Source organism: Phocoena sinus, chromosome 3, assembly GCF_008692025.1.
Source record: "Phocoena sinus isolate mPhoSin1 chromosome 3, mPhoSin1.pri, whole genome shotgun sequence".
Classification (NCBI taxonomy): domain Eukaryota; kingdom Metazoa; phylum Chordata; class Mammalia; order Artiodactyla; family Phocoenidae; genus Phocoena; species Phocoena sinus.
In genome coordinates, this window is record NC_045765.1 from 145,643,726 (window position 1) to 145,665,025 (window position 21,300).

Here is a 21,300-nt window from a genome sequence, read left to right on the forward strand (position 1 = left end):
CCTTTTCTCCACACTGTCTTCAGTGTTATTTGAAGACTTTTTGATAATAGCCATTCTGACTGGTGTGAAGTGATACCTCATTGTGGTTTTAATTTCCATTTCAGTAATAATTAGCGATGTTGAGCGCCTTTTCATGTGCCTTTTGGCTATCTGTATGTCTTCTTTGGAGAGATGTCTATTAGGTCTTCTGCTCATTTTTGATTGGGTTGTTTGTTTTTGTGCTATTGAATAGTATGAGCTGTTTGTATATTTTGGAACTTAAGCCCTTGTTGGTTGCATCATTTGCAAGTATTTTTTCCCATTCCGCAGGTTGTCTTCATTTTGTTAATGGTTTCCTTTGCCGTGCAAAAGCTCATAAGTTTGATTAGATCCCATTTGTTAATTTTTGCTTTTGTTTCTATTACCTTGGGAGACTGATCTAAGAAAATATTGCTACGATTTATGTCCGAGAATGTTTTACCTGTGTTCTCTTCTAGGAGTTTTATGGCGTCACATCTTATATTTACGTCTTTAAACCATTTTGAGTTTATTTTTGTATATGGTGTGAGGGAGTGTTCTAATTTCACTGATATACATGTAGCTGTCAACCTTTCCCAACACCACTTATTGAAGAGACTGTCTTTTCTCTGTTGTGTATTTTTGCCTCCTTTGTCGTAGATTAATTGACTGTAGGTGTGTGGGTTTGTTTCTGGGCTCTCTATTCTATTCCATCTACATGTCTGTTTTTGTACCAATAGTGTGAAGTTTTAAGAACTGTAGCTTTGTGGTATTGTCTGAAGTCTGGAAGGGTTATGCCTCCAGCTTTGTTCTTTTTCCTCAGGATTGCTTTGTCAATTTTGGGTCTTTTGTGGTTCCATATAAATTTTAGAATTCTTTTTTTCTAGTTCTGTGAAAAATGTTATGGCTATTTTGATAGGGATCACATTAAATCTGTAGATTACTTTGGTTAGTATGACCACTTTAACAATGTTAATTCTTCTAATCCAAGAGCATGGACTTTCCATTTCTTTGAATCATCTTCAGTTTCCTTTATCAATGTTTTATAGTTTGCAGCATGTAGGTCTTTCATATCCTTGGTTAAGTTTATTGCTAGGTATTTTTTAAAAATTAATTAATTTATTTTTGGCTGCATTGGGTCTTTGTTGCTGCGCATGGGCTTTCTCTAGTTGCAGCGAGCAGGGGCTACTCTTCGTTCCGACGCGCAGTCTTCTCACTGCAGTGGCTTCTCTTGTTGCAGAGCATGGCCTCTAGGTGTGCGGGTTTCAGTAGTTGTGGCACGTGGGCTCAGTAGTAGTGGCTTGTGGGCTCTAGAGCACAGGCTCAGTAGTTGTGGCGTATGGGCTTAGTTGCTCCGTGGCATGTGGGATCTTCCCGAACCAGGGCTCGAACCTGTGTTCTCGCATTGGCAGGCGGATTCTTAACCACTGTGCCACCAGGGAAGCCCTTCCTAGGTATTTTTAAATGCAATTTTAAACAAGATTGTTTTTTAACTTCTCTTTCTGATATTTCATTGTTACTGTAAAGAAATGCAACAGATTTCTGTATCTATATCCTGCTACCTTGCTGAATTCATTAATTAGTTCTAATAGTTTTTGTGTAGTCTTTAAGGTTCTCTGTATAGAGTATCATGTCATCTCCAAATAGTGACAGTTTTACCTCTTCCCTTCCAAATTGAATACCTTTTATTTTGTTTTCTTGTCTGATTGCTGTGGCTAGGACTTCCAATACTATGTTGAATAGAAGTGGTGAGAGTGCGCATCCTTGTTTTGTTCCTGAATTTAGCGAGAAAGAAATTTCAGCTTTTCACTGTTGAGTATTATGTTGGCTGTGGGTTTGTTTTAAGTGCTTTTATTATGTTGAGATATGTTCCCTCTATACCCACTTTGGTGAGAGTTTTTATCATGAATGGATGTTGAATTTTGTCAAATGCTTTTTCTGTGTCTATTGAGATGATCCTGTGGTTTTTGTCATTTCTTTTGTTAATGTGGTATATCACATTGATTTGTGCTTGTTGAACCATCTTTGAAGCCCTGGAATGAATCCAGCTTGATCGTGGTGTATGATCCTTTTTATGTATTGTTGGATTCGGTTTGCCAGTATTCATTGAGAATTTCTGCATCTATATTTATCAAAGGTATTGTCCTGTAATTTTCTTTTTTGATAGTGTCTTTGTCTGGTTTTGGTATCGGGGTGATGGTGACTACCTGGAATGACTTTGGGAATGTTCCTTCCTTTTTAATTTTGGGGAGTAGTTTGAGAAGATTAGGTGTAAGTTCTTATTTGTATGTTTGGTAGAATTTCCCAGTGAAGCTGTCCAGTCCTAGACTTTTATTTGCAGGGAGTTTTGTTTGTTTGTCTCTTTGTTTTTTAATTATAGGTTCTATTTTACTTCTAGTGATGTTCAAATTATCTGTTTCTTCTTGCTCAGTTTTGGTAGGCTGTATGTTTCTAGAAACTTGTCCATTTCTTCTAGGTTGTCCAATTTGTTGGCATGTAACTGTTCTTAGTATTCTCTTATAAGTTTTTGTATTTCTGTATTATCAGTTATAATTTCTCTTCTTTCATTTCTTATTTTATTTGGGTCCTCTCTCTTCTTGGTTTGTCAATTTTGTTTACCCTTTCAAAGAACCACCTCTAGGTTTAATTGGTTTTTTTCTATTGTTTTCTAAATCTCTATTTTATTTATTTCCTCTCTGAGCTTTATTATTTCCTTCCTTCTGCTGACTTTAGGTTTTGTTTGTTCTTGTTTTTCTAATTCTTTTTTTTTTTTTTTTTTTATAAATTTATTTATTTCATTATTTATTTATTTATTTAGGCTGTGTTGGGTCTTTTGTTGCTGTGCACGGGCTTTCTCTAGTTGCGGTGAGCGGGGGCTACTCTTCGTTGCAGTGCACGGGCTTCTCATTGCGATGGCTTCTCTCGTTGCAGAGCACGGGCTCTAGGCACATGGGCTTCAGTAGCTGTGGCACACGGGCTCTAGAGCACAGGCTCAGTAGTTGTTGCGTACTGGCTTAGCTGCTCCGCAGCATGTGGGATCTTCCCAGACCAGGGCTTGAACCCGTGTCTCCTGGATTGGCAGGCGGATTCTTAACCACTGCGCCACCAGGGAAGCCCTCTAATTCTTTTAGGTGGTAGGTTAGGTTGTTTATTTGAGATTTTTCTTGTTTCTTGAGAAAGGACTGAATCTCTGTTAACTTCCCTCTTAGAACTGCTTTTGCTGCATCCCATAGATTTTGTGAGGTTGTGTTGTCATTTTCATTTGTCTTGAGATACTTTCTCATTTCTTCTTCGATTTCATTGTTGACTCATTGGCTTTTTAGTAGCATATTGTGTAGTCTCCATGTATCATTCTTTTCTCGTTTTTCTTTCAGTGGTTGATCTCTAATTTCATACCATTGTGGTCAGAAAAGATGCTTGAAATAATTTCTGTTCTCTTAAATTTGCTGAGGCTTGTTTTGTGACCTACCCTAGAGAATGTTTCATGTGTGCTTGAAAAGAATGTGTATTCTGTTTTTTTTTTTTCTGTATTAAGCCCAACTAGTCTATTGTGTCATTTAAGACCTCTGTTGCCTTATTGATTTTCTGTCTGGATGATCTGTTCCTTGATGTCAGTGAGGTGTTAAAGTCTCTTACTATTATTGTATTACTATCAATTTCTCCCTTTATGTCTGTTAGTATTTGTTTTATATATTTAGATGCTCCTATACTGGGTGTATATATGCTAATGAGTATAATATCCTCTTCTTGTAGTGATCCCTTTATCATAATATAATGTCCTTCTTTGTCCTTATGGCCTTTGTTTTAAAGTCTATTTTGTCTGATATGAGTGTTGCTACCCCACTTTCTTGTCGTTTCCATGAAATACCTTTTTCTATGCCCTCATTTTCAGTCTGTGTCTTTCTTCCTGAAATGAGTCTCTTGCAGGCAGCACATGGTGGGCTTTTGTTTTTTTTAGTCTAGTCTGCCACTTTGTCTTTTGATCAGAGCATTTAGTTCATTGACAGTTAAAGTAATTATTGATAGGTATGTACTTATTGCCATTTTAAACTTTGTTTTCCAATTGATTTTGGAATTCTTCACTTCTTTTTATTTCTCCTTCTGAGGTTTGATGGTTTTCTTTTGTAGTATGCTTGAGTTCCTTTCTTTTTGGTTTTGTGCATCGATTTTATGTTTTTGATTGGTGGTTACCCTGGAGTTCAAGTATATTGACCCATAACTATATCTACTTGCTTTAAATTGATAGTCGTGCAAATGCAAACACATTCTAAAAGATCTACAGTTTTTTACTCCACTCCCCCACATTTTACGATTTTGATGTCCTATTTTAATCTTTGTGTTTATCCTTTTGCTGTTCGTTGTAGTTATAATTGCTTTTACAGAATTTTTTTTTAATCTGTATACTGGCTTTTTAAAATGATCTTCAATCCTTTAATATATTTGCCTTTCCTATTGTGTTTCCCCTTTCCTATAGATACTTGCTTCTTTTCTATTTAGAGAAGACCTTCCGGTATTTATTTTAGGGTAGGTTTAGTATTACTTAACTCTTTTAGTTTTTCCTTGTCTGAGGAATTCTTTCTCTCTCCTTTCTGGTGCCTTTTTGTCTTTTTTTTTTTTTCATTCTACCTGGTTACATGGAGATCTTTCTTGCAGGTTTGGTTGTATAGAAGATCTTCTGCCAGTTTCCAGTTGCTTTTCTGTGAGCATTGTTCCACATGTAGATGTATTTCTGATGTGTTTGTGTGGGGAGTTAAGCTCCACATCCTCCTACTCCACCATCTTGATCTCCCTCCTTACTTCATTTTTAGTCACTAATGGGTCATAGGCACCTGTAGGACACTGCAGCTTCTCGTGCCTTGGAATCAGATTGGATGTCACTACCCTCGTTTTCTGTTCCACATTGATATTCATACAGTACTTGCTTTTTTTTTCCTTTTGGCTGCGTTGGGTCTTCATTGCTGTGTGCGGGCTTTCTTTAGCTGTGGTGAGTAGGAACTACTCTTTGTTGTGGTGCGCGGGCTTCTCATTGGGGTGATTTCTTTTGTTACGGAGCATGGGTTCTAGGCACGTGGGCTTCAGTAGTTGTGGCTTGCGGGCTCTAGAGCACAGGCTCAGTAGTTGTGGTGCACAGGCTTAGTTGCTCTGTGGCATGCGGGATCTTCCCAGACCAGGGATCGAACCCATGTCTCCTGCATTGGCAGGCGGATTCTTAACCACATTGCCACCAGGGAAGTCCCACAATACTTGCTTTTTATCATGGCTGTGGAAAACCTAGCCTCACAAAAATCTAAAGTCATTGAAAGGATTGTAGTACAGTCTTATGTTGTGAGTATGAACTATTTCATTCTTACTTCATGTAGTATCTGAAAGATGTTGAGTTTCTCTGAGTTTACTCTCTTTAAATTTTTAAATCTCCTGAGATACCCCTTTGAGTTCACTGTGGTGCCCTGGGGCACCTTGGCACACAGTTTGGGAATTACCACTTTAAGTGATTTGCTCAGGGAAATACAGGTAGAAGGAGGCAGAGCCAGAATTTAAACTTTAATATTTTGACTCCAAGTCTTGTTGTTAAACCATTTTTAGGGCCTTTCCTATGAGATCATGTTTCCCTTGCCACTCAAATTTTCATTTGAATTCAAGGTTCAACAAGGAAAATAATGACCCACTCGAAGTCTTTAAAACAGAGGAAATTTATTATGGAGAATTACATTGGTGATAGAAGAGATGAGAAGCCCAGGGGACAGTGAGGCAACTCAGATACGAGCAACCACAGGAAGCCAGGCTCACTCCCATATCTGCAGGATCAATGGGAAAGATAGTGTTATAGGGACCCAGAAGCTAAGGTTGGCAGCTGGACCCACAATGGAGATGCAGCCACTGCCAGAGACATCTCAGGATGGAGAAAGAGAGGGGAGGAAGTATCCTGATTTCTTCATTTCTCCTGCCCCGAGTCTTCCCACCAGTGCCTCTGATTGGACAAATCTACCTAGAAGCCAGAGAGCAAGGGAACCTGGGAAATGTAGTCCCTTATGGTATGGCGCATAGTATGAGGGGGAGAGAATGGATCTGAGCAAACAGGCAATTGACTGGCATTACAAAATGTTGTGTATACACTTTATTCATTCTGTAATTCCTTTAACAAATGTTTATTGAGGACCTGCTAGGTGCCAGGTATCATGATAGATGCCATAATGAGCAAAACAGACCAGATCACTGCTCATAAGGGGATCAAAGACCAACATAGGAGAAGGAGAATAAACACGAACTATCTGAAGTGTGTTAAGTGCAATGAAGGAAACTATCACAGTGCTGTGAGAGAGCTAGTGATTTAGGGGAAGGGGCAACCTCCCACTATTTTAAGTCTAGTTAATTGACTATATGTGTGTGTGTGTGTAGAAAACTTGTGTTCAGGAGAGGACAGAATATTTATACCTAGAAAAAGTTTAGAAAAAAGATATCGACTCATTCATACTTAACATCTGGATTATAGGGCTTTATTGTCTCAAAGCTGTGTGTGATTGTGTGTCACAGATTGTGTGTGTGTGTGAGAGAGAGAGAGGGGCAGAGAGAACAGTACAAAGGAAGACTCTTAGAAAAACATTCTAAGGAGCCAGAGGGCTCACAGCAGCTAATCTCCATCATGCTTTCCAGGCCCCACCCCCCTTCCTTCTCATCATAACTTGTGATCTTAGAGGCATGAAAGAATTTGAGCCCCTCCCCCAGCCTGACCATCTCTGTTGGCCGCTCAGCCGGGCTGCACCTCAAATCCAGCTGGGAGCGCAAACCCCAGGGCCACGCAAGAGGTGGTGGGCTCGCAGGCAGGTTCCTCACCCAGTGGCCATGGGCGACAGCAGTGGGCAGCCTGGCATCCACACCTACAAATCCCTCGCTGAGGAGGGCCCCTTCGGCTCTGTGGAGCCGCCCAAAAGACCCACAGGGAGCCTGGTCATGCACAGCATGGCCATGTTCGGCCGGGAGTTTTGCTACGCGGTGGAGGCGGCCTACGTGACCCCAGTCCTGCTTAGCGTGGGCCTGCCCAGGAGTCTCTACAGCATGGTGTGGCTCCTGAGCCCTGTCCTGGGATTCCTGCTGCAGCCCGTGGTGGGACTGGCCAGCGACCACTGCCGGGCCCGGTGGGGACGGCGGAGACCCTACATCCTCACGCTGGGCATCGTGATGCTGCTGGGCATGGCCCTGTACCTTAACGGGGACGCTATCGTGTCAGGTCAGTGGGCAGCACAGGTGGGCAGGCTGGGAGAAGGGTCCTGTGACGCAGCTCGCTGAAGGGAGAATGCAGATTTCTTACGCCACAGTCAGAAATCGGTTAAAACTGATTCTCTCTCCTAAGTTACACTGAGTTTTCACCTTTGAGTGACCCAAATTCTGTGGTTAGGTACCTTTACTTTTAGAAACATCAGGATACATTATTTTTCAATTGTGAGAATTTGAAAATAGGATTATATTTTTACCTATTTTATATTAAATTCCATATTTTTACATGTTTATCAGTTACGGGGTTTTTTTTGTGCCCGTTATACCTTATTTAGTACTTTCTCAAATTAACCAGCTGCCAAATGGCTCCATACATTTTTACAATACATGTAACTTTGTGTCCAGATGAGAGTTAATTATGTTCACAGCTTTCTGTGGAGTCTTTTAATAGGTACAGGGCATCAGCCTGGTAGCTCGAGGGGACATTTTTGCACTGCAAATTGTGGACATAAACCTGACGGTGAGCACTTTTTCTAGCCATTAATCAGCCACCACCAATTAGTCAGTAATTGGTGGTAGTACATATTGCATTGAGAAAAGAATCGTTAAACTTAAAAATAGCACACATTTTTAGAGCATTAACTCTCAGGCTAGCAGAATGGATGATAATGAGACAGGATAATCAGTTATCACTTCTGTATATTTAAAAGAGGGCATAAATCTATAAATGTAGGGTATTTCTGGAAGAAATTACAAAAAACCTGAAAAGAATTGTTGCCAATAGGGAAGGAGTACTAAAGGGCTGGGGTGAGAGGGGGAGGGTAGGCTTATTTTTCACTTATTTTTTTACTGTATTTTTAAAAACAGGTACATACAGGGAGATCAGCTCGGTGCTTTGTGACCACCTAGAGGGGTGGGATAGGGAGGGTAGCAGGGAGACGCAAGAGGGAGGGGATATGGGGTTATACATATGCATATAGCTGATTCACTTTGTTATACAGCAGAAACTAACACAACACTGTAAAGCAGTTATACTCCAATAAAGATGTTAAAAATAACAGGTGCATATATTACATACTAGGTTTAAAAAATAAACTGAATGCAAGGGAAATAGTTGTGAGTGAGTCAGTGAACTGTGGCATAGCCATAGGATGAATATTATTTAGCTGTTAACACTGTGAGGTTGCTCTTCATCACCTGAAATGCTCATGTAAAACACGATCCCGTCCCCAACTCCCGGGCCACGGACCGGTACTGGTCCATGGCCTGTCGAGAACCGGGCCGCACAGCAGGAGGTGAGCAGGGGGGCCAGTGAGTGAAGTTTCATCTGCCGCTCCCCGTGGCTCCCGTGACCCCCCCGAACCATCCCTCCCCATCGCTGGCATTACCGCCTGAACTGTCTCCACCCCCCACTCCCAGTCGTGGAAAAATTGTCATCCATGGAACCGGCCCCTGGGGCCAGCCTGCAGCATTAGCCTCAGTGGGGGGCTGTTAGAGGCCCCACCTCCCACCTACTGATGACTCACAGGAGATTCACAGAAGGTGGAGCCCAACAATCTGTTTTAACAAGTCGTCCAGGTGGTGGTTAAGCACGCTGAAGTTTGAGAAGCACTGCCTAAGGGCACAGGTGCACACCTCTCTACAGTAGTGTGTAAAGGGATGTCTGAAGGATGACCAGATCTAGGGGCTGGGATCTAGAAGCATCTCCCCAGCTTTTCTATATGGTTGGAGTGGTTTATAATCAGCATGTATAATTTTTTAGACAGCTTTATTTAAAGAGATGATTCACATACCATAAAACTCACCATCTAAAAGTCTACAACTCAGTGCTTTTTCATATGTTCTCAAGGTTGCATAACCACCATCACTATCTAATTACCCAACACTTTCGTCCCCCAGACCAGAAAGAAACCTGGTAACTGTTAGCAGTCACTCCCCGTTTCCTTCTCCCTGACAGTCCTAGGCAACTGCTCAGGCTACTTTCTGTCTCTAGAGAGCTGCCTTTTCTGGACATTGACTGCATCATTTTTAAAACTTGAGAAAATAATGGAGCTATTTCTTATTTGGAAAAGCAAAGCAAAATGAAAGTAAAGGGAAATAATTTGATGACAGGAAGTCTGGGTGGAAATAGAAACGCGGATCATTCTAAACCAGGACTTAGGAGACCAATGTTTGTTTCTCTTTTAGCTTTGATTGCTGACCCAAGGAAGAAGCTGATTTGGGCCATCAGCGTCACCATGATAGGTGTGGTTCTCTTTGATTTTGCTGCTGACTTCATTGATGGGCCTATCAAAGCTTACTTATTTGATGTCTGCACCCATCGAGATAAGGAAAGGGGCCTCCACTACCATGCCCTCTTCACAGGTAGGGAAATATTCCAGAAAGTCTATCCTTCAGCTCCCCAGATAGGGAGGCCCTTCCACTGAAGCCATCCAGTGTCTCAGCACTCAGACTTTTTCAATGAATGGATCCGTTGATGGACTGCTCCCATCACGCGGGCTCTGTCTTCCAGTGCATTTCTCTTGTGACCAGGCTGTGGGGTTTTTGCAAAGGAAGTTTATACAAGAGCTTTCTGAAGAGCCATTTGTGGAGACCTTTACAACTAAAATGAAAAGAGGCCTTGTAGACTTGACTTTATTCTTTGTTTTGTTTTATTTTTGAATCAGTAATATGTAGCATCAGCATTACTTAGGAGCTTGTTAAAAATGCAACTTCTTGGGAGCCTCCTCCAGTTATTTTGATTCAGTAGGTTTGAGGTGAGGCCTAGAAATTTGCATTTTTGCTGACTACCCCAGATGATTCTGTGGCAAGTATCCCAAGAATCACATTTAAAAACAAAAATAGAAACAAACCAAGCAAATAAAAAGCCCCAAGTCTTAGAGGTTTCTTAGTTGTATAAAGAGTTGGCATTTCCTCAGCCTCCTGGTTTGGAGAAGGCCATGCCAGGAGGACACGGGGGGCTCTCTCCATTTCTTGGGGCCATTGCCGGCTTCCTTTGGTTGCTGTTGGGTCCTTGATTTAGAGCAATGCTGCTGAATTCAGCATGAATTTATAGAGCTCCAGTTAGGACTTTTCTAGGACTGGGGTGTCATGCACAAGATGACAGCATGATCCTGGCCTGGGAGCGTTTCTGTGTCTACTCGTGGGGACTCTATTTGATTGTCTTCATCGCCCAGCCAATATATTTTATGTTTTGACATATTCTGTCTCCTCCCACGGCCAGGTAGGTCCCATGAGAAGCAAAATCTTGAGTTTTGTCCAGTTTGTGTCTCCGCAGCCCAGAGCGGCACCTGCACGGAAGCCGTTGGCTCAGTAATTTGTTGTTAGAGCAAATATTTGGTTGGTGAGCCCTGGAAGGATGGGGCTCCCCAGCAGAGGGTATTTCCTCCGTGCTCCAGGGCAGACAGAGAGCAAGAGTCCAGCCTGTCTGTGGGGCCCCCGAGCCCCCTGTCTACAGCTAGAAGGCCCCAGAATAGAGATTCAAACTGCATCTTCCTAACTGAAATCCCACAGTTCCTGCTGCTTTATCATAATCTGCAAATTAATTACAGCAACATCATGGGAGACTTCTTGGCTTTTGAACCTGACACATTGACAGTCTTATTGCTCTAAGTACTTTGGGCAATATGGCCACTCCTTCCCGGCTTACATCAGTGTTAGTCTTGGCCAAACAATCTCTGCTTTGCTGCCTCTGTGTTAGAAGACTGAGCCCTGTATTTTGGGAACTTTTCCAAGGTTAACGCATGGTAGTATTTCTATTGAGTTCGATAAAATGTCTTGAAGTTTTCTACTGATATTAGCGTATAGTGGTCTCAAGCAAACGTGACCTGGGTTTAGGCTTTCACTGTATCTTTCGTACTTATGCTTTAACTGATTTTCCAGTCTCTAATTTCTTCCTATTCCAACTGAAGCAACACGTAGCTTTGACTTCTTATTCCTAAAAGACAGCTATGACCAGGGCACTTTCCTGTTCAATGACCTGCAGTGGCTCCTGTTGACAAATTGTGAAATTAATCGACAGTCAATCTAAGAAAGAAATAGAGAATTTTAGTCAAGCCAACCTGAAGATTATAAACCAGGAGACAGTCTCTCAGAGAGCTCGAAAACTGTTCCTCCCATCAGAGGTCAAAACACAGATTTGAGACAAAGGATTATACATCAAATGACATATTGACAGTTTACATAGTCCAGATCTGCACATACAAGGTGAGTAGTGGGTCATCGTGACCACTTACAGGATTAAGAAAGGAATGTTATTTCCTAAGGGGTTACCTTGCTGGTGCCAAGAGAAAATTGCTCCTTATCGAGCAAGTATTCCTGTGTCTCATACAGCGGTCTGGTTAATGTATAATACAGATGCATGATGCACACTAAAGGGGAGGATGGAGGCCCAAACGGGCAGAGAGAACATTTTATGTTTACATTTTTCTCGTCTTGCCATAAAATATGAATTTTATTTCATCACTCCCCATTTGTCTACTGAATCAAGATCAAATTCCTGGACAGGGTTCAAACTCCCCACAATCTGTTCCCACCCTACCCTTCAAGCTTTGTTTCCCATTACTCCCGCCACATCCTCTGTGCTCTGAGCAGTTTCCCAGCGTGTTCCCAGGGGCAGAATCCAGGACTGTTTTACTCACTGTATCCCTGTACCGCCACCACTGCTTGGCATATTGTAGGTACTCAAAGTGAATATTAATGGAACAAACCAAGGAGACTGCCCTTTCCTTTCCAGCTTCTGGGGCTTTACTCACGCTGAAATTCCCTTCCCCCTCTTCTCCCTTTGGAAATCAAAGCTGCTTAGAAACTTTCTTCTACCCACTTCCTAGAGAGAAGGCCCCTCCATTCTCTTCCAAATTGCAGGCAAACTTAATTTCTAATTTGGTCAGAGGCTCCACCCACAGCATAATCAAAGCACAAAAGTTCATCAGGTATCAGTGAAATGGATAATTCCAGCAGGAAGAGACAGTGGAGGTTACAGTTCACCATACACATATCCTGAATTTTACTTCCCTTGTGGCCTATGTGGTCTGCTTGGGCTGCCATAACTGAATACCACAGACTGGGGGGCTTAAAGTACAGAAATTATGTTCTCGCAGTTCTAGAGGCTGGAAGGCCAAGATCAAGGTGCCAGGAGGGTTGGTTTCTGGTGAGATCTGTCTTCTTGGCTCGCTCCCGGCCATCTGCTCGCTGTGGTCTCACACGGCCTTTCCTCTGTGTGTGCACTCCTGGTACCTCTTCTTCCTCTTATCGGGACCCCAGTCCTATGGATTAAGGCCCCACTCTTATGACCTCATTTAACCTTAATTATCTCCTTAAAGGCCCTGTCTCCAAATGTGGTCACTTTGGGGGTTAGGGCTTCAACATATGTCTTTTAATGAAGAAAACAAAAGCTTTCCTAGAACCCCACAGACTTCTGCTTGTTTCTCATGGGGCAGAATTAGGTCACATGAACACCGAGGGGCCTGGGAGGTTGAAAAAAAGAGAGGGTGTTTTGGGGGGTGGGGAGCATATCCCTGAATCAAATTGGGGTTCTGTTAGCCAGGAGGAAGGGGTAATTATTAATACTGAATAGGCCCAAACTAGTAGCTACCACAGAGAATACAAACACAGTTGAGTATTAGCCTCATGAGAACAATTAAAGACCAAGACTATTGTAAGGAAGTGACAGCCAGAGCGTCCCAATCCCAGTCTCTTAGTGAATAATGAAGAGGTAATTGCATTTTAAAGTTATGCTCATATTCACAGTTTTACCGGATCACATTTGTTACATTCACATTCTCTCCTCACTGTGGATTTATCCATCTCTTCTACAAGATTTGTAAAAACATGAAGATTCACCTGCAAACTCCCATGGCTTCCAACTCATTGCCTTGCCATTAGCAGACACTCAGAAGTGTTAGCTATTTAAAAAGAGACTCTAGGTTTTATAACCCTGCTTGTATTTCGGGCAGTTTTACAAACCGCAGCGATCAGATGAATAGGCTCATTTAGTCACCTTGCTTTGTCTCTTGACCAACATGAACTCTGGACCTCAGTCAACTGTCTCTGGCTATAGGGGGACCCCCGAGGGTGTGCGGATGGCTCAAAGCAAGTTCTATCCTCTACTAGAAAAAAACAACTTAAAATACCTTCCTCCTATAAAACAGAAAGTCTCACCTTATTTAAAGTTTAGATTCTAAAGTCCCTGCTTAAGTGATAATCACAGAGAGTCCACATTATTTGTAAACACCTCTCAGATCATTTCTAAAATACAGTATACCTTGATTTATGTATATAGATCTGCATAGTGATGGATACAGGTAAATATGTCTGCAGATTCATCTCCTCTTTAGTGTTTACTTCTGGACATGGACTCGATTAACAGAATAACAGATAGGACAACCCATATTATTTAAAATGTTCTTTTTATCTTTCTTGCTCTCTCTCTCTCTCCCTCTTTTAAAAGTGTGAATAGTTGAATTCTGTTGAGTTAAACATGGATGTGTGACCCCACTGTGGTGTCCTTGCTCTGAATGGTAGACCGCATTAAAAAATGGAGAGAAAAATAATGAGCAGTACATTATCACTTTGCTTAGTCTTTGCATACATGCCAGACCTCCCGAATTTACATGAACTTGGCAAAGAGATGTCTATAACATTCTGCTTGAAACAAGCATTTTACAATAAAGTCATGTTCAGTTTTAGGGCCCATTTTGATTTTCATCATCAGCAAGATATCATTTACCTGAGGAATCCAATCATTCGAGTAAATTGAAATTCGTTTTTATTTATTTCAGAGCTGTAGTCCAGGCCCAACAATTCCAAATGCTTTGTGAGTAAGTGTCAAAGGGTTCACTGCCAAATATTTTTCCAGCATATTTCTTTTTTTTTTTTTTTTTTTTTTTGCGGTACGCGGGCCTCTCACTGTTGTGGCCTCTCCTATTGTGGAGCACAGGCTCCGGACGCGCAGGCTCAGCGGCCATGGCTCACGGGTCCAGCCGCTCCGCGGCATGTGGGATCTTCCCGGACCGGGGCACGAACCCGTGTCCCCTGCATCGGCAGGCGGACTCTCGACCACTGTGCCACCAGGGAAGCCCTCCAGCATATTTCTGACTTTTTTTTTTTTTTTTTAAGAAAAGACCCTACCTACTGGCTTCCAGAAGGACATTTTAGTCCTCCAGCTTCTTCTGTCTCTTATGTTTAAGGGTAACTCTATCTGCCCTCCATCCCTGGCAAATGTGGTAGATATGCTGTGTTTAGTGGATCCACCCTCATCCCTTCACCCCATGCCTTCACCTTTGGGTGCCTCTGAGGCTGTGGAACCCACATTCACCAGAAGGAGATTCCTCCCTTGTGTCAGAATGCTTCTAACCAAGCCTGTGTTGCTAGATTAACCCAAGGCCTTGCTCTCCTTAGCAGCGGGCTCCATCCCGCCAGAGGAGGCTGGGGCCAGACATGCTGGTAAAGGCCGTCCCAGGTCACATCCTGGCTCCTACTCTGCTGAGTCGCTGTAGTATTTCTGAACTTTTGTTTCTTCACAGCGGTGTGAATCTCTACACAATGCTAGTTATTAATATCCTGGCAAGCGGTCCCACGTCCAGAGCAAGGAACCATTTAAAAGGATTCAACACCAAATGTTTATATGTATTAGATTTCCTCCATTCCCGCCGGACCTGTGAAAGTTTTATTTGTATATAATGACTCAGTGAGAAACTTGCCCCATGTACATCTTTGGAAGAAGAATGGGTAACTTCTTAGGCTCAGCTTCTTTTGTTTTTTTTCTGTTTCTTTAATACTTCAGAGTATGCATGAAAATGCTAGTGAAACAAATGCTCAGATTAGAAATAATTACGAACTAACAGAACGAGTCCTAAAAATAAATTTCAGATATGGGCCCCTTTGACCAAACCTATACAGGTGGAAAGAAGCCACGTTTTCACGTTAGAGTCGGTTTTAACTTCTCCTTTCGGCCTCATTGCTGCATGAGTGGATTTCTTTCATCAGCTGAGTTCCCTTTGAAGTTTCTGCCCCTGGTGAACTTTCATATCGCCTCACTCAGGCAGCTTGGAAAGGATGTGGGCAGAGCAGAAGCCAGGATACAGGAACTTCAGCTTTGAGGGTGACGTGAATAACTTAGGGCAAAACGGTTAATGCCTCCAAACTGCCATTTCTTTTCCCATTTCAGCACCTACCTCTCAAAGAATCTCAAAGGCAGGTTAGAGAAGGGAGCCCCTGAGGGCATTTTTCGCTGACTGCGTTGTCTGCCAGAAATCTTTCCCAGATACCAATTGGCCAGCTTGGTTTGCTTTCACTCTTTGTTACAATCTGGTCGCATAGCCCCTCCTCAGTGATGTGTTCCTGATTACCTGATAATATATTATTTGTTCATTTGTTTGTTGTTTATTGTCTGCCTCGATAGCCAACATATAAGCTCTCTGAAGACAGGAATATTATCTTTCCTGTTTGTTGCTGTATCACCAGTGCTTAGAGTAGTTCTGGGAATATGCTGAAGAAATATTGATGAGACCAGTATTCTATTTTAACATCCTCATTTTACCTATGAGGAAGCTGTGTTGCCAAGAGTGTAAGTGACTAACCCAAGGTCACAGAGCTGAGTAGCGGTAGACTAGACTAGGGGCAGAAGCCACCAGCCAGCCAGCCAGCCAACCAGAGACCTGGGTCATGCTTTTGTTTGGATTCACCTCAAAGCTGAGCCCCAGAGAAGGTCTGTATGCACATAGCTTATTGGGGAAAGGATTCCAGAGATTGAGACTGAGAGAACGGGGGGAGTGGAGCAGGCCAATACAGGAAGCATTACAAAGTTGGCCTTTGTTCTCAGTGGCTGCCTCTATCTCACCAGGACCCTCCAGAGAGCCTTATGAAGTGCATCTCAGAACTCTCCAGCTGGGAGGATCAAGTTGGGGAGATGAATGCATTGGCTCCAGTCTCCACCGGCCAAGGGTGCTCCCGTGGGTTTTAACCTCCCTTGTGTGGGTGCTGCCCCACCTGAGTGTGGGTTCCCTCAGGCAAGGTACCTGAGCAAAGAGGGCCAAGGCTAGCTTAGAACTGGTCACCGCAGCGGCTGCTGGAGAAAGGACTGGGATGGGGGTACCGAGAGGCCCTGCCGTGTCCACAAGGGCTGCCTGATTCAGCCCATGACTTAGTCCTGAGCTTTCTTACTCTAGCGTAGGTGCTCCATGCTGTTTGGTCACCATTAGTAGGAGTTAAAGCATTTTGCAAAGTGCTCAACAATTTACCTTACAGTAAAACGAGCTGTTGCAACTCAGAACTGGAATATTAGTTCTGCAGACTTAAAGAAAACTCATGGAAGCCACAAATGGCTCCAGAATCGGGCCCATTAATGACTTGACTATTTCTAATCTTTAAGCAAGAACAGGAGTCAGATTTTACATGTCACGTCAGAAAATGAGAAGTTTCAAGAACCTTCTCTGAATTAGGGTAGCAGTAGTCATTCATAGACTCAAATCAAGAAACTTGCCTTTAGAAAATGTTGAGATAAGGTGAAGCTTTTATGGGAACCATTATTGCATTAGACATGTCAGCAGCTTTCACAGGAGCACAAAATGCGGTCTCAGTGCTCTTACCCTCTGTGGCAAACACTCCCCCAGTTCTCTGCGTGCGTGTGTTTGATTAAGGAGTATATGATTCTCGCATTGCTTTGCTGCAGATTTTTTAGCCTACAGTATAACCGCTGCTCAGTAGTGGAAGATGTTGGGTGAATCTTCATGTCTGAAATGGGTGTGATTCCCAAACCCCAAACTTAATTTAATTGCGTCTGTGTTAAGCCCCATTGGCACAGGACGGAGAAAACTTAGTGTCAGTCCCTTTGGAATATTCTCCCACCCCTTTCCCCAAGGGTTGCATCTAAATTCTGAGAGCTTAGAGTAGAAAGGTTTCAGGGCAGGGAGGATCTGGATTTTAGCATCATGTATTCACACTGGCATTTACTGGGCTGTCCCTGGTCCCCCGGTGTCTCAGTGGTCAGACTCAACTGGTCACAGTTGCATTCGCTCTCATCCTTGTCTGCAGGGCCCCTTCAGAACCCGGGGATTCTCAGCTCCCTCCACCCCCAATGCCATTCTGCTCTTCCCACGCCGGCCCGTGTGAGGGGAGCTCTGTGACCTGCAAACTCTCCGTGCTCTGATTTCCTTGTCTCTAAAATAGAGATAAAAATACAGTCGATCCTCCCTATTCATGGATTCTGTATTTGTGAAGTCATCTGCTCACTAAAATTTATTTTTGCCGTCACAATCAATACTTGTAGCTTGTTTGAGATCACTGCAGGCATCTGCAGAGTGGAGGAGAAAAATTTTGAGTCATCCCATGTGCTTGTTCCCGGCTGTGGTTGATCTGACTTCTTGTTTTGATTCTCACACTGTAAACAGATGTCCCTTTACTGGAATATTTAGTGGCAATTTTTGTCTTTGCATTTTTTTTTGGTGATTTCACTATTTACAGCGGCCCTAAATGTGGTGCTGAAAGCACTGTCTCGGATTCATAAGTGCAAGAACGTTGTGATGTGTCTTATGGAGAGAATATGTTTAATAAGTTTTGGTCAGGTGTGGGTTATAGTGCTGTTAGCCATGGGTTCCATGTTAACGAAACAACTGTATATTAAATAAGATATCTTTAAGCAGAAACACACGTAAAACAAGGTTATATGTTGATCGGTTGATGAAAACGAGACTAGAGGCTCACATGGAACTTAACACTGTATTTCCCCTCAGAGCAGTGGTTTACTATTCACGAATTCAGGCCTTGTGGAGACTTTCTAGAACGTAACTACCACTAATAATAGGAATCAGTGGTAGTACCTTCCTCAAAGGGTTGTTCTGAGGATTGTATGAGTCGTAAACGTCAAGCACCTAGAACAGAGCCTGACACACAAGCTCATCTATCTCCATCCACCGCATAGCCATTTCTTTCTTGAGGTCTTAATATCCCCCTGGGGTCTTCCCAGGAAATAAAGTATTGGTCCCTTCTGCCCTTGGATCCCCCAAGCTACCTGGAGGAAGGAGGTTCTGAGGAGGTTCCCCACCTCCCATCCTCCCACCCCAGCTAAGCCCAAGGAGGAAGGAGCACAGCCACCACTGCCTTAGGGATTTGCCAATATAGGCACACCCATCATGAATGCCCTGCCTACCCTGGGAAGGCTTGTGTTTTTTTTGTTTAATTTTTAAAAATTATTTTATTTATTTTTTGATGGGGAAGAAATAGTGACTTTATTCAGAAGCCAGCAACCCAAGAAGATGGTTCCTAGAGAACCGTCTTAATTCGGGGTAGAATTTGGGCTTCTTTTGTGCGAAGGGAAAAGGGGAAGCGGGAAGATTTGGGATTAGAGGGTGAAGGCAGATTGGAGCCACCTGGCCTTCAAGGAAGCATAGCGTTTCTTTATTCTTCTGCTTGCTCAGCAGGCCGGATCACAGGCTCCTACACATCTCACAGCTCTTGCATTGTGTGTTTGTCTTTCGGTTGACAGTTTAGTCCAGCAGCTATGCATTCAAGGATGGACGTGGAGCATTCCAGGTCAGACAAGCAGCTTGTCCGGACCCTGTGTCATCCACCACTGCTTCCCAAGGCCTGTCCCCAGGCTCACACCTGGGGCTGCAGGGGCATCCCCTTGGGACCAGGTGATGGGGAAGGAAGAATTCCCAGCCCGGTTCTCCATCGGTCAGCTCAGTGTGAGGGAGATGGGGCCTGCACTCCAGCCCACTCAGGGGTGGCCCGAACACCAGGGTGAGGGGCAGAGCGGCAAGCAACTTACTTTCATTGGACCCTTGTCCCCAGAGGAGAAGCGTGTACCTGGGTATGGTTGCCAGTGCCCCCAGACCTCAGTTGCACCCCTCAGGAACTCGGAGCGCTGACCCTGCACAGGAGTCCACGTCATATGTCATCCCCAGTGATGGGAACACAAGCTTGGGTCTGCCAGTCACGTCCCACATCTTACCACCCCACTGGACCAAGCAGAGGGTGGGCACCCCTCCTGGCTCCAGTTAGCCTGCAGGTCGAAGGCCTTTATGAGGTGCTGTGTGGCTGTAGGTAGAATACATGGGTCCAGGACCACAGGGCAGAACTGGGCAGCTCTGCCTCTTGTCGTTTCCTGGACCACTGGTGACTTCACACTCTCCGGCCCTGGTGCTCTGGGCTCTGTGGGTTCCGAAGTTCTGTTTCCCAAAGCTTCCTTCAGGTGACACAAAAAGGTGCTCTTGGGCTTCCCTGGTGGCGCAGTGGTTGAGAGTCCGCCTGCCGATGCAGGGGACGCGGGTTCAAGCCCTGGTCCGGGAAGATCCCACATGCCGCGGAGCGGCTGGGCCCGTGAGCCATGGCCGCTGAGCCTGCGCGTCCGGAGCCTGTGCTCCGCAACGGGAGAGGCCACAACAGTGAGAGGTCCGCGTACCGCAAACAAACAAACAAACAAAAAAAGGTGCTGTTGACCTAAGATCTCTGGATGCCCCTTTGTTTCTCATGCTTGGGTCACAGACAGGGCCACTTGACTCTGGTCCGCAGAGGAGGGAGGGCTGCTCCACATGGGGGAACAAGGTCCCCTCTTGCCCAATTTTGATGGTAAATGGCCATGTGCAGCACTCTTGCCCCCAGACGGTCACGGTGACCAAGGCCTAGGTTTCTCGGAGAAGGGGCCACATCACACAGTAATCCACCGGGCCTAGCAGAGCTGGTAGCTGAGGCTGAGCAGAATGTAGGATGGATTCCCACATGAGAAGCTTCCTGGGGTCCTGGAGGGGCTGCTCACAGAACCTCCTCCAAGAGGGCCACGTGAGCAGCTCAGCGGTTAGGCTGCGGTGGACGCCGTGATGCACATTCAGACCCACCATCATGAAGGAAGGACTCACTCTCACTCCTGAGCCTGTGTTGCCTCGGCTTCCTAGCGGAAGCCTTGTTCTTCAGTCACATTTTCTACTGAATCTACCATCTATGCCTTTGGAGCCTAAGGGCCTTTGAAACTCAGAAGCAAGGAGATACATTCTTGTTTCTCTGCTTTCTACGTTCATGTCCTTGCCCCAAGCAATGAGGCATCCTGGCTCAGCTTGAATGTGAAGGAAGGGCCCAGGGAAGTACCGGGGTAGTTGTGGGTGGACGGAAACCATTGTCAGTACTTTAAATATATTATCTCACATCTCTTAAGAGACGAGTTGCCTTGTAAATCTAATGGAGTGTCAGGTCGGCTTGTGTCTTCCCTCTTTTTGATTGATTTTCCTTGTACACTCAGCCTCCAGGAGGGCAGGTCCTGTCTGTGTTGTTCATTGTGGTACCTCCAGTGCCCAGCACAGTTCTTGGTGAGAGTAGCCCCCCATCAATTTCTATTGATAAACAAATGGGGTCAAGGTCTCTCTTTCTCTCTCTCACACACACACTCATACACACCTAGTAACTGGTACTTATGTTAGCTCTCTGGGATTTAGTGTGTATGTGTTTGGTGTAGGTAGGAACCTAGTCTGACACTTTCATTGCTATTTTCTGAGCACGTAGAAAAGAATGAGAACGACTCTCTCATGAGCCTCCCGGGAATGTGGAGGTCCTTCGTCTGTCACCTTGCTGGGGTATGGAAGCTGGCAGCACACTGCGAGCTCTCTCACCTTGAGCTCTTTCTCCATCAGCGTGGAGGTTGTTCAGTCACACACCTGAAGCAGGGAAGCAGTTACAGGCATGTGGTATGTGCCGCGTTTGACTCAGACAGACTCTCTTTAGATTCCTTGGCCCTGAAACTCTCCCAGTTTCCTATTTTACCTATTATGGTTGTGAACAAAAGAAAAAAGAATACATATTTCTATACGCTTGGACTTCTTCCAGGAGGAACCGTTGTTCAACCTGTATCATTAGTTATGAAATACAATATCTGTCTGCCGAGCCGTTCACTCTCATGGGGTTGGCTCTGGTGTGAGTTTGACATCACGGCCTGGCTCTGTGAGGGAGGAGCCTTCTTTATAAAGAAGGCTGGACCACTTGTGGGCCCTTCCTCGTAAAGGCTGGTTATCTAACGTGGCAGCAGGTGCCCGTTGGAAGCTCCAGCTTATGATTTGGCCAGTAGCCTGGAGATTGACTCCAGGACCCCCAGGGAGGCTGGTGTTG

The 21,300-nt window shown here is 44.2% G+C and overlaps 1 protein-coding gene across 3 annotated transcripts in view; it reads left to right on the forward strand.

Moving 5' to 3' along the window:
* The first annotated feature begins 6,108 nt into the window (after positions 1-6,108).
* SLC45A2 (solute carrier family 45 member 2) overlaps positions 6,109-21,300 on the forward strand; it is a 33,999-nt gene continuing 18,807 nt past the window's right edge. The window contains exons 1-2 of one of the 3 annotated variants that reach the window (XM_032625161.1): positions 6,109-7,222; positions 9,397-9,573. In XM_032625161.1, coding sequence (XP_032481052.1) covers positions 6,694-7,222; positions 9,397-9,573 — 706 coding nt within the window. In that variant the 5' untranslated portion in view covers positions 6,109-6,693. The remainder of the gene's footprint in view (positions 7,223-9,396; positions 9,574-21,300) is intronic. The other 2 variants (XM_032625160.1, XM_032625159.1) reach the window with 2 other exon arrangements.